Source organism: Poromitra crassiceps (assembly GCF_964638095.1).
Source record: "Poromitra crassiceps genome assembly, chromosome: 5".
NCBI lineage: Eukaryota > Metazoa > Chordata > Actinopteri > Beryciformes > Melamphaidae > Poromitra > Poromitra crassiceps.
In genome coordinates, this window is record NC_139642.1 from 51363172 (window position 1) to 51375997 (window position 12826).

Genomic DNA, 12826 nt, shown 5'->3' on the forward strand with positions numbered 1-12826 from the left:
AAGGAAGAGTCGCAGCAGCTGATATTATTGGAAAATAACGCCAAAAGTGCACACAGAACGGGATACCCAAGCTTGTTTAGCTGACAACTCTTTCACAACTCGTTGATATTAACGTTACCAGTGAACGGCGCTTGCCAATTGCTAGTAGTACGTAGCGAATTAAGTAGTTATTTTTATACTCGCATATTAAGTTCATACCAGCTAGGCTAGGCTGGATTTCACTGGAGATGGAGACTGCTGCTACGCGGGAGAAGGTACGTAAACGTCGTCAGTATTAAATTGTAGCTTATACTAGTTTACTAGTACAATAAGTTAGAAAAAGCAAAAATAAAACCTGTGCATTCTGTGATGTTGGCCAAGTTGTGTGTGTGTGAATGTGAACAGGGCACTCCTGAAAAAGAGAGCATTGCTCTCAGTGAGACTCCCCCTGTATAAATAAAGGTAAAAAAAAAAAAAGTTAGATTCCACGAAGACCTGACGTTAACGTTAGCTGTCACCCACAGCTGTGTGTTGAAGTTTTACCTCACTGTCACCTGATATTTTAACAATTGATTCATGCTGTAATGCTTTTTAGGCTAACGTTAACGTTAATTTGTCATGATGATTTACTACATTTGCTGGTTGCTGCAGCTGCAGTGCTGATGATAGAATATGATGATGGTCAGTGGTGACCAAACTGCCCTTTGTGGTGGTGTCTTGTTTTTGAAGTGCATGTGAATGTGCAGAGAGAGAGAGAGAGAGATGTCCTGTTTAGTGTTAGTGTGTGAGTAGGATATTGTGGAGGTTGTTCAACATTTAGCCATGGTTTTCTACGTTACAGGAGCTGTGTCCACCACCACCCAGTGGAATGGTATCTAGCAGCCTGTCACTGCCATCTTACAAAGACTATCCTGCTCACCGTCCCTTCATCAACACACTCATGCATCACACACTCCACACATGTCGACTGTCATCGCTACCCAGCAAGGCCTTCCCAGAGACCAGCAGTGCAGGTAACGGTGTGCTGCATCTCTGTGTGTGTGTGTTGTTTCACCACACACACACACACACACACACACACACACACACACACTTTCCATCCACGTATTGTGCTGTATCAGAGCTCCATGGTTACAGCATGCGCAACATGATACCACAGTACTCAAATGTCTGAGCTGTGTTCTGACATCTACTCATTCTATCCCCTAAGGTCCCCTTTCCATTCATCTTCCCCAGCCTCCAAATCCCATATTCTTCTGACACTATTCCATATGCCCCAACGATGCATCTATACATCCCTCTATGCATTTATTCTTACAATCTAATCTAATTATCTAATCATTCTTACATCTAATCGTACATCACATAAAGGTATCATAATGGTGTGTGTGTGTGTGTGTGTGTGTGCTTGTGCATGTGTAGAAATCTTCTCTGCCCTGAGGAACCTCCAGGAGAAGATCAGGAGGTTGGAGTTGGAGAAAGCGCGCACTATGTGGAAAGACACATCACACACACAGCTGCAGAGTGAAAAATTCACAAGCTTCTTGGACACAAACACTCTGAGAGACACAGGGAGAGAGACAAGTGACCATTCCAACTGCAACCAAGGTGAGTGCGGAGAGGGTGTAATGACACATAACGTCCTACAGAGGTGCACTAACTTTAAAGTTGGCTTTTTACTAGTCTCTCCCAAGACTCAAATATCACATTGAATTGCTGCGTTCCGCATACTGCATAATAGAGTCTGTGCCACTTTGCAGCCACGGCTGCTGTTTTAAGGGCATAAAAAACGTTTTTTTTTTTTTTTATGAGTGACAGGTCGTCGCACCAATGGTTTGTTTTCAAAAGTCAACGGTCAGTTGGGGTGGGTGTCCCCGATTGCTAAGTTGTTACTGATTGGTGGCCCTAGGATTTCAGGGGAACCAATCACTGGCCTGGTTTCCGACACCAGTTTGGAGTAACCTCGCGTCACCAGGCTCTTCTCGGGGAGAAAGAGCCTAGTCTCCGTTTACAAGGGATTTTGTCACTCGGCCTGTTTCCGGCCTAGAGCCCGCCCTAGACAGGAAACAAGCAGCGGAAACAGAATAAGAAAATCAAACAACAAAACAAAAGATGGACGTACTGAACAAAGTTTTTGAACAAGTTCTTGTAGAAACATCGCGGATTCACATTATCACATATTTTAAGCCAATACAGAAGATTTTTTTATCAGGCTCTAGCTAACGTAACCTCGCCGCGTCAAGCTAACGGCAACAAAGAAGATTTTTTTGGCGCACTTGTTTCCAGTTTCCTTGGTTTACGCCCCCAATGTATGTGTAAAGCGTGCCCAGACTATTGGTTTGGAGCTAGAAGTGTCCCAGATCCAGAGAGAGAATTGCAACCTGCAATAACGTACTTAGCATTAGCTAATGTACTGTATCAGCGGTAAGATCTCTCATGAGTCTGGCGTTGAGACTAGCTTTTTACAAAATTATATCTGCCCTTGTCCCTTTCTCTGCATATTTGTTGATATTTCCTCTATCTCATTGTATCATTCATTCTCTTTCACAGTGTTGATCACCCAGCTAGCTGCTGCAGAGTCTCGCTGTGTGCAGCTGGAAAGACAGCTCGAGCACATGAAGAGGATGGTGCGCCATGCCAAGGCAGACAGGACTAGCCTGCTCAAACAGCAGGTTAGCACAGTGTCACAGTTTGTGCTGTCGAAAGCTATGACTCTAACGATGCTAAAACAACACTCACACAAGGATTTCATGTTTAAAATGAAAATGTATTGTGTTCATTGTTCTCAACACTCTCAGGTTTCCATGGAGACCGGCAAGTCAGCTGACCAAGAGCTTGACCCTGTGTCTGAGCATGCCCAGTTGGAGAAGCTTGAGCGACTGGAGCAGGAGTACCTCAGGCTCACACACACGCAGAGCAACGCTGAGGTATAGCCTACGCAAAGACAAACCTCAAATAGAGAAACTGTTTAAGAATCCGTTCTGACCTTTACAACTGATGTGACGGTTAATGTGTTCTGGGATTTTGTGCAACTATTATTGTTTGTGTTCAAGGATTCTTGTCTAAATGTGAACACAAAGATACTAAAGTGTGTGTGTGTCTGTGTCTCAGATGAAGATCCGTGAGTTGGAGATGAAACTACAGGAGGAGGGGCACCAGAGAAAACTGGTCCGGGACAAAGTCAACCTGGTAGGTAGTCACTCACTCACTGGCAGTTTAGGTTACAAATGACGGGAAGCTTATCCTGTTGTTTTACTTGCTGTAAGTTGCTCTGGATAAGAGCATCTGCTAAATGACTGAATGTAAACGGTTTAGTACATTTCTGTGTTCTGCTCTCCTCAGTTACAGACGGGTTTGGAGGCCAATAAGATCCTGCTCCAGTCCATGTCACCCCGCCCAGCCAGGAGACAGTCCAAAGGCAAAAGATCCGCTTCAAAGGTAAAGACCTTCCCTGGAGTGTTCAGTGGCTTCATTACTGTTTTAGCGCACTGAGGCTGTTTCTTTCTGTCTGAACCTTCTTAAGTTCACGTTTGAACTAGCATGAGTGTTACTAGGGTTGTGCGATGTCACCCAAATAGCCATCACGATGGTTCTACAGTGAAACATCACGATAGACGATGGCATCGCCATTGACAGGGGGATTAATTCATGATTTATGAAGTCGTTGCGGTGCCGTTTGGCTGTGCCGCTGCAACGCACATTCATGTTTACAACAGGACAGCTGAGCGACCATCGGGCCATTGGGCTGAAGACAGGAAAGAACGTGAAGTTTCTTCTTTGTCTTAAACATTTTCACAACACCACAAACGACTTCTCCTTATCCTCCCCTCCCCCTCCTCTACCGGTTCTCTAAACTGGGGATAGGGTACGCTTGTTTAATGCCGCCCATGCGTCGCGATTGAGTGGAGTTGGCTTTTTTATTATTAAATCTGCAAAATTTTAATTCGAACAGATAATTACGATGGTCCAATGTAGAAGGCTCAGGGTCGATGGGGGTCGGTCCATCAACGATGGTCGATGCCATCGTCCATCGTGCTAAGTGTTACTACATCTAGTCATGTCATACAGAATTGGGCAGAGAGGAATTTAAATTGGGTATTATTTAGGATACATTTTAATGATAAAAATGGTACGAAATGGATGAAAACACTATTGTCTTTCTTTCTATACTCCATGTCTTACTGTTCTTATCAATGTTTTTTAGTGTAAAAATGTGTTTTTTTATGACCAATATTGCATTTTACTGTGCAGCCTACAGATTTTTTGTGATCTTTCCTTTCCAGCATCCTTTACCGCAGCCGTCTTCCCACGCACAGCCACACTACAGGCTGAACCTCGGAGATGTACCTTTTGTAGCAGGAATGGTAAATATGGACATACTGTACATGCTTTGTGTGTTTTTAGTTGGCATTATGTAGTATGTAGCCTTTAACACTGCACCTCCCTTACTCTGTCTTACTCTTCTCCCTGGCCTTCAGTCAGTCGGCTGCAGCCACTCCGTCAATGCCAACGTCCAGTCAGTGTTGTCTCTCCTGAAGCAGCACCAGCCCCAGCTCTGCAACAGCCGGGTCCTCTCTCACAACCCCAGCAGCTCCGAGGAAGCCAATCACAGCCGCTCGCACAGTTCCTCTTCCTCGTCCTCCACCAGTGGGGAGGAGCTATCAGAGCTGCTGCAAGCACTAAAGGAGGAGCTCCGACTCATGAGCCTGTGAGTGTGTGTGTGTGTGTGTGTGTGTGTGTGTGTGCACGCGCCCGTGTGTGCAGTTGCATCTGAAGTAGATTCAACGTGACTTTGATGACATTGATGAATACTTGAATGCGTGTTGAACTTTATTTTGCGTGCTTGTGTGCGCACATCTGTGTTACAGGGAGCAGGATGAGTTGCTGAGGCAGGTGGAGGTCAGTGTGTCAGAGCAGGAGAGAAAAGAAATCCAGAGGGACCAGAAGCAGCTGCTGCTGAACATGGAGAGGAAAGGAGAGCAGATTAGCAAGCTGTACAAACACATCACACAGGTATGAAAACAAAATTCACGCAACCAGTTTAACACAAACACATTGTGTTCTTTGATCTCTCCCATCCTTCACCTTCTCTGTCTTTTTCCCCTCTAGATGAAGAAGTGGCGGAAACAAGCCGGTGGTAATCATAGGCGGAGCAGTAGGGATGAGGTGAAGGTGACTACCACAGTGGCCACTAGAGGTCGCTCTGCCGGAGCAGTCAAACTTAAACCGGGGGAGCGCAGCAAGGAGAATCTGAGGCTTCTGAGGGACATGAAAGCTCTGAAGGCCTGCTTACGGACCTGAAACTCAACAGGATAACTTGAACATGGCAACTTGTTGGTGCTACCTACAGTCAGCTGAACAGGGTTAAACGGACTGTCAATCCCTTTATGGCCGTTATTTCGACGTTATTTAACGTCAACACTGGCAGGTGACCAGTGCATGAATCTGGGAGACCAGTCTAACTAAAGCTGCTGTTACAAAAGAAGTCACTGAGTGTTATGACCAAACTCTACTTGATTAGTCAATAATAAGTTATTTTATCATATTGAGAATACTGCAACACATCCAAAAGACTCTGTCACCCAGGGTGCATGAATCTGGGAGACCAGCCTAAATAAAGCTGCTGTTACAGAATAAGTTACTGAGTGTTATGATCAAACTCCCCTTTAAAAGTTCAATAATAGGTTAGTAACACATCCAAAAGACTACATTGTGAACCAGACCATACAGTTGGTCTCTGTCAGCCAGGGTTCATGAATGATCGTGTGAAGAAAGACAGGGTATCGGATGAGTGGTTTAGTGCTTACTGACATCGTTAAAGAAACATGATGGCCCAAACGTCCCCAGATGGACTCATTATTGGTTCTACTCTTTGTTGTTTTTTTAACTGTTCTACCAGTAGAGGGAGTGAGAGGCTTATCAGCCCACTGCTTAAATATCCATAATGATCAGAGATTCCATGTGTGCTGGAAAAGCTGGACATTTTTAGAGTTAAAGTAAAGCAGTAGAACAAATTGTCATGGAATGCACAAAAAAAATATTTGATAGTGTAACTATTTGTTGCCACATCACAATATTTGTCTTAAAGGATAACTTTACTGAGAAACAATGCTGATTTATTTTGCACATGATCTCTCACACATATCCCAAAAACTTTCTCGCAGGTATTCATTTAGTTTGACAGTTGAGAGTTGATTTGAGTTAAGTTGTGGACCAGTGATGTCATTTGTGCATGAATGACATCACTGGTCCACAAGTTACCTCAAATAAATTCTCGATAACTGTCAAACTAAATGAATACCTGCAAATGTGTGAGATCCTGTGCAAAATAAAGTATGTTGTTGTTTTTAGGTGAATCTTAAATGAACGTCATGCATGTATTAATATTGTAATTTTTTATTAATGTATGTTTTTGTAATTGCTGTGTGTAAATTGAAATTTTGAGATACATCCTTGTGCAATTTGACTGAAGGATCAAAGAATAAGGCTAAATACACTTGTAAGTGTGTGTGACAGATTTTATTTTATTTTCATTTTGCGAAATAAACTATGTTCTACTTTCATTTAAGTCCATTGTACTGGTTTTTTGTGTGTGCCTTTGTTGCATAAGTTGCTAACAGCAGAGAGCAGTAGCAATCATTCAGCCTGGGTGGACTATGTGCTTTTCGTTGTGACATTGCGCTGCTATCCCTATGCACCAGGCAGTGCTCCCCTCCCCTGCTGTGTGAGCTCTTCTTGCTCGTTCTGCCTCTTACAGACTTGCCCTAGTGATGGTGTCACTGACCTGAACACAAACAAATTGATCCTTTTCACGGCATGTTTTTTTCTGCCGTTAAAAAAAAATATATATATATATATATTGACAAATTTAATAAAACGATAAAACTATGAATAATAGTAGCCTAATGATCAATTCCTTTATTTGAATTATTGAGACATTTCAATCTGGCAGATTTGCTGATGCTCAACAAATCACACCAAAACTATAGTTTAGCTGTGATTTAACAATATATTCTAGTGATAGCCTACATAATATGAGAATAAAAAAATATCCATTTATGGTTATAATGATGTCATTGTAAACTCATGGTTGAGTTGCCTATTACCACAGACACAACATACAAAAAATGCCTGTCTTTCGGGCGTGAATCAAAGCGGATCGCCCTCAAATCCTCATATAGGAACCTGCTGCTGTGGACCTCTCACGGCTACTGCTACTTTATATGTCCGTATCTCAAATGCTAATGTAGTTTGACAGTGTAGTGTAGTTTGAATAGAGTATAGCAGGATGACCACTTGCTTCCTAGAAAGGAACTTAGGAGTCAGCGAGCAGCAGATTCTGGGTCTCTCAGTCACTCAAGCTGTTTCTGGGCAGCAGTATGGACCGACGAGCTACCAGCCAAGTCTCCATAGACTAGACTAGGGGGACCAGGTCGGGTTGCTGTCTCTGACTAATCCTAATCTGCAGAACATGGACTTCCTGTGGGGATTGATTGGTCTCTTATTGTCTTGCTATATGTGACAAGGCCAGGTGAAAGGAGTAACAAGACGGCAACCATGAAATTGCACGAATCAAGATCAAATAATTATTTTTTCTTTTCATATTATGCAAGTTTAGAATTTCAAGAGCACACTCAATATAACAAACAACAGGTTTAGGTTAGAAAACTAAGCGTGTTCACGGCAAACCAAGCTTGTTCACCAACTTTCAGGACAATTTCTTTCTGAATGTTGCTTTTACGAGTACAAACATTCAAATAAGGATATATTTTTCAACTATTTTCAGATTTCGATGTATGACACATCATTTTAAAGTTGGCAATCTGCACTTTTCGTAATCTGTAAAAAAAAAAAAAAAAAGGAAAATGACCTTGTCCTACTTGTTATCAAAAACACCAGTTCCTGTCACATAAGAACACATCCTGTCTCCTTATCTGTACAAGACTCATCTTACTCTTTCTCTCCCTCTCACTCACATTCTCTTTGTTCCATTGATCTTTGCTTGATCCCTATTAAATATGGAGACAGCCTGAGTGACGCCTCACCATCATCCCCCATCTCTGATCCCCTCCTCAGCCCGACTATCAAGCCCCGGCACTCAGAGAGCTACGGCAGTCTGCACACCGATGACCAGTCAAGAGGACGGAGCTCTATAGGTCAATTAAAAGAGATACCAATGAAATACAGATGAAAAATGATGGCCAATCAGAAATCACATATGAGGAGCAACAACTGACTGGATTAGATGATGACGCTGAGAGAAACAGCTGAGGATCACTGCTGCTGCGGGAACTTCGTCCCGTCCCCATCAGAACAAACGCACCCAGCTCAGTGGCCTTGTGGTCTGAGTGTCTGCCCTGAGACTGGGAGGTCGTGAGTTCGATCCCCGGCCGAGTCATACCAAAGACTGTAAAAATTGGACCCATTTGCCTCCCTGCTTGGCACTCAGCATCAAAGGGTTGGAATTGGCGGGTTAAATCACCATGTGATTCCTGAGTGCGGCGCAGAGAACAAATTTCACACATTGTGTGACAATCAGTGGGACTTTACCTTTACCACCAGGCTCTGTGTCGTCCTGTGAGCCAAAGAAAGGATGATCACTTGCTGACTGACCCAACGTCTGTTTGACCGATGAAAGTATTTATCTAACAAGTTACACCATATATCTATGTAACGTCTGGCATTGCTGCTGAACAATCAGCCATCGAGAGTCTTTTTAATGGTCTCAAACCTGCTCATGATCCAATGCAAACTTCCTCCAGTGTCCAACAATGCGCTTGGCTAAAAATTCCTGGTAGCAGACGCATGCATTGTTACAGTTTTCCCATTCTAGAACAAACAGACCATGACAGCCTGCCTTTACAATGGATGTTTTGCATGTAGCAGATCAAACATGTTCAACCTGAACGCTATAGGCCAGTGGTTCTCAAAGTGGGGTCCGGGGACCCCCAGGGGTCCTTGAGGGGGTTGCAGGGGTGCCCAGCAAAAAGGGGAATACTTTATTTTACTATCCTACCATCCGTAACACAATGACAAAACGTACAAGTATTTTGGTCATGGGTTTCATACACTTTCTGTAATAAAGCAAAAATCGTTGCAGATGGACGTATGTGGGTCTAATTTGTGTGAGTTTATCAGTCCTTGATGTAAAAACATTTAAGAACCAACTATGTTGCGGCTATGTTGCATTCGTTGCTCTCCAGTATGTATCTCTGACTTAATAAATAATAAACTTGATTGGCCTGCCAGTGATTCTCAATTAACCATAGCAGCACTGAAGGCAGAAAACATCCAGTTTAGTCACTTTTAATTTGTTTTCAGTGAACACATTGTACAGACATGTACGACCAACCTATTCTTATCTAAACGTAAATGGAGTATGGTTGCTATTTAAGGCCACTTTCCATGATTATGTGTGTTAATTGGACTGACCCATCATGAGAAGGACAAGGCTAATAATGGTGAAAATTAGTACTTAGAGCAGTGGTTCTCAAATGGGGGTCCGGGGACCCCCAGGGGTCCTTGGGGGGGGGGTTCCAGGGTAGCCTAGGTAAACCCAGCCCCCACGTGACCTGCTCTCTCAGTTCCCAGTCCCTAGTGACTGAGAGCAGGTCTGAGAGCAGGTCACGTGGGGGATGGGTTTACCCAGGCTAGTTCCAGGGTGGTCCCGAGCCAAAAAGGGGGTAATTTATTTTCGCTATAATTGAATTCACAAGTAACACAATGACTATTTTGGTCATGGGTTTTATACACTTTCTGGTTTAGGGGTCCTTCATGTGAATAAAATTGAGAACCACTGCTTTAGAGGATGTCAAAATAATTCATAAATCTTGCACAAACCTTCACTTACAACAACACTGACTCGTTAGGCGGCACCTTATTAAAATTCCATCTTAGTAGCAAGTTAGCAACTGAGCAAGCCCTTCAAAAATAGTGCTGGCTTATTTTAATATGAGCCTTCCCACACATGAAAACAGAGACTACAGATGATTCAGTCGGATAAAAAAAAAGAAACTCACTCTTTATGAAGAAGCAGGTGTCACATGTTCAAAGCAATGCTGATGTCATTAGTGATGTCATAAGGGGGCCTCTCACCACCCTATTTCAGTTAACGTCACGAAAAGAAAACAAGAATGAATACGTAATGATGCTGATATTGCTCTGAGGCAGTGACCACAAATGGCCCTAAAAGGGCTGTTGTCGCCTGCGGGTGTGTGCCGTGTGCCGAAATAACACCCCAGGCAGGGAGAGGAGTCCAGACACCCGATCCTCGCTCAAGAGAGCCCAGTGTCTCATCATCGCTGACCGGGCCTGGATTGCCATGACCGGATGAAAATAACACCTGTAACCAGAGTCTGTGTTTGTGTGCTCAGGTGTGATAAAAATCAGTCTCTTGGCTCATTATGAGAGCCCAGTCGACACTGACCTAGATGAAGAGGCTAACCTGTTTTCTTGCCGTGTGCGCTATAGGCCACAGGAGCTCCGTTCATGTCCAGGGTTTGGTCTGTGGCCACTTCTTCCCACGTCTTTAAAAGTCACTGACTTTCCTCAAGAGTCGGTCTCAGTTATGGACGCCAGCTCAGTGGTCCTCTGATCCTCCTGGTGCTTGGTCAGGACTGGCCGGTTGGTGTAAATGTCATCCACAGGCAGAAGAAATGTGACCGTTTTTACCTTGGCCCTGGAAGATCGAATGACAAGAACGACAAGGCATCAAAGCCCCAACAAACCTCAGTGCTGTGTGGCTGAGCACATGATTTCATGGTGTGATTTCATGGTGTGTTAATTAGGCTAATTAGCTAATGATGTGATGTCATCAGTGATGTCATCAGTGATGATGTCATAAGGGCGCGCACGCACGCACACGCACACACACACACACACACACACACACACACACACACACACACACAAGGAGGCATTGTGACAAGACTGATCATTGATGTGACGTCACACACACACACACACACACTGATGATGTCATCAGTGATATCATAATGCGGCACACACACACATACACGTCACACACACACACACACACACACACACACACACACACACACACACAGAGGCATTGTGACATCACTGATGCAATAACATTTAGTGAGCAACACACACACACTCGCACAAATGAGTACGGTAATCAAAATTCTGAGGCTATATCAGATCAAGCCCAGCTCATAATACACAAACCGACAAGGGCGAAGGCTACATTCAAACTAGCCATAACTAGTGTTTAAAACCTTTTATTAAAAGCTCTGCCATGTTAACTTTAGAGCTAATTATTCAAGAATGCTGCCTTTAAAGCGACTTTAAAATAGTTGTGATCAAACATAAGGGGAGATGCCTGTACCTATTTTTGTGTACGTATTCCTGTAGAGAACGCCTGTTGGTTACTTTTCCCATTTCTCCTCTGCCCGAATTTCCAAAGACGGCAGATCCATTCCCATGTTGGACTTCTTCTTGTAGTCTTCCCCATCCTGAGTCGCTCCTGCGTGTCCTGTCTGTCCTTCCCTCTCTCCTGGTCATCCCAGACAGGTTGGAGCCTATAGAGTATCTCCGGACAGTCATGACAGCGTTGTCTGAAAAATAAACAACATGATACATTTGGGAATGGTCAGCTTGCTATACTGTTAACCAGGACAGTACAGTTGCACAGTGCACAGACAGGGATGGATTGGAAGCATTCAACTAGAAAGACGAGGAAGGCACCAGAAAAGGAGACAACTCAACAATGTATATTTTAATAACCAGTCTATCTCTTCCTATTAATGCAATTATCCTGTATACTTACAATAAATACAAGATATTTTATTTGTCCTCTTTCAGATATTCTGTTCCTGTTTTTGGAGGGGGGGGGGAAAGCAACTAAAATGCTCCTCCACTCATGTGTTCTGTGTTTTTCCAATGCAGAGGATTGTGTGGGATGTGAAAATTCACACAACGGTGTGAATATTTAATGTTAAATATTCATAATATGACACAAGGCTACTTTTAGGCTACTTAATTGTATTAATTACCATTCAATTAAACAATCAGATGTGGTTTAGGCCTATAAGATTCCCCCTGCAGGTTGTGATGAAGATTACAGCGGCAGTTTTAACCTACTAAGGCTAAATAAGTTAAATGATTGGCCTGAATTTAATGACCATGCTGTTATGATAATATAACCACTTCCACCTGTGCTGTTGTGTCGCAGGCCCACACAGCCTTTTGCTCACCCTTGTATTGCGCCTCCAGGGCGGGCGCAGACGCGTTTCTTCTCAGGTAGGGGTTCTCCTCCATCCACGCCGCTGACGCCGCCGGGCCCGGGCTCGCTTCCCCGAACGGCTGCTGCCCAAACTCCCCCCGCAGCTGCCCAAACTCCCCCCGCAGAGCGCGGTTGTCCGTGCCAAACTCCCCTCGCAGTGCGCGGTTCTCCGTCTCCAGCTTCTTGATTTCATCGCGCATCTCCATGATGACCTGCGCCAGGCTGCGGGTGCTCTCCATGGTGCCGCTGCTGCGCTGCCAGTACCACGGCTTCCCGAACACCGGCGGGGGTTCGTGACCGAGGAACTCGCTCCGCTGCTGCGGTTTTAACATGCTGGTCCCAAGCGCGTTGTGTAGATATGTGTGTGCCTCAATCTCAGTCCAGATCTTGTTCTGGGGGGGGCAGATTATGTCGCCTTTCACCACTTATACAGCTGAAAGGGCTCGGGTGATCAGCCACCGGCACACAATATGTTTTATTCATGAGGCCCGGGGTCCAGTTTCAGGAAAACTAAGCAGGGGTCGGAAATGAAATGCGCACGGCGCAGGAGCTTGAATGGCGGGAGACCCACGGGCCTATAGGCTCACTGAACTGGGCTGG

At 44.3% G+C, this 12826-nt stretch overlaps 2 protein-coding genes across 2 annotated transcripts; one reads left to right on the forward strand and one right to left on the reverse strand.

The window, feature by feature from the left end:
- The first annotated feature begins 153 nt into the window (after positions 1–153).
- cep57 (centrosomal protein 57) lies at positions 154–5988 on the forward strand. Its single transcript, XM_083636754.1, has 11 exons — positions 154–254; positions 821–992; positions 1402–1587; positions 2530–2651; positions 2778–2906; positions 3091–3168; positions 3322–3417; positions 4263–4343; positions 4458–4687; positions 4848–4992; positions 5089–5988. The coding sequence occupies exons 1-11, from the start codon at positions 228–230 to the stop codon at positions 5278–5280; spliced, it is 1458 nt and encodes a 485-aa protein (XP_083492880.1). The 5' UTR covers positions 154–227; the 3' UTR covers positions 5281–5988.
- Positions 5989–10527: 4539 nt separating this feature from the next.
- LOC310776577 (uncharacterized protein) lies at positions 10528–12558 on the reverse strand (the record flags this gene model as incomplete). Its single annotated transcript, XM_083636755.1, has 3 exons — positions 10528–10657; positions 11330–11558; positions 12198–12558. The coding sequence occupies 3 exons, from the start codon at positions 12556–12558 to the stop codon at positions 10528–10530; spliced, it is 720 nt and encodes a 239-aa protein (XP_083492881.1).
- Between the last annotated feature and the right edge of the window lie 268 nt (positions 12559–12826).

Bases quoted from the DNA above. Each gene is read 5' to 3' on its own strand.
- cep57 (XM_083636754.1), top strand. From the start codon at position 228: ATGGAGACTGCTGCTACGCGGGAGAAG. The intron at 1,588-2,529 runs GTGAGTGCGGAG...TCTCTTTCACAG, and splicing joins CCATTCCAACTGCAACCAAG to TGTTGATCACCCAGCTAGCT. The intron at 4,993-5,088 runs GTATGAAAACAA...TTTCCCCTCTAG, and splicing joins TGTACAAACACATCACACAG to ATGAAGAAGTGGCGGAAACA.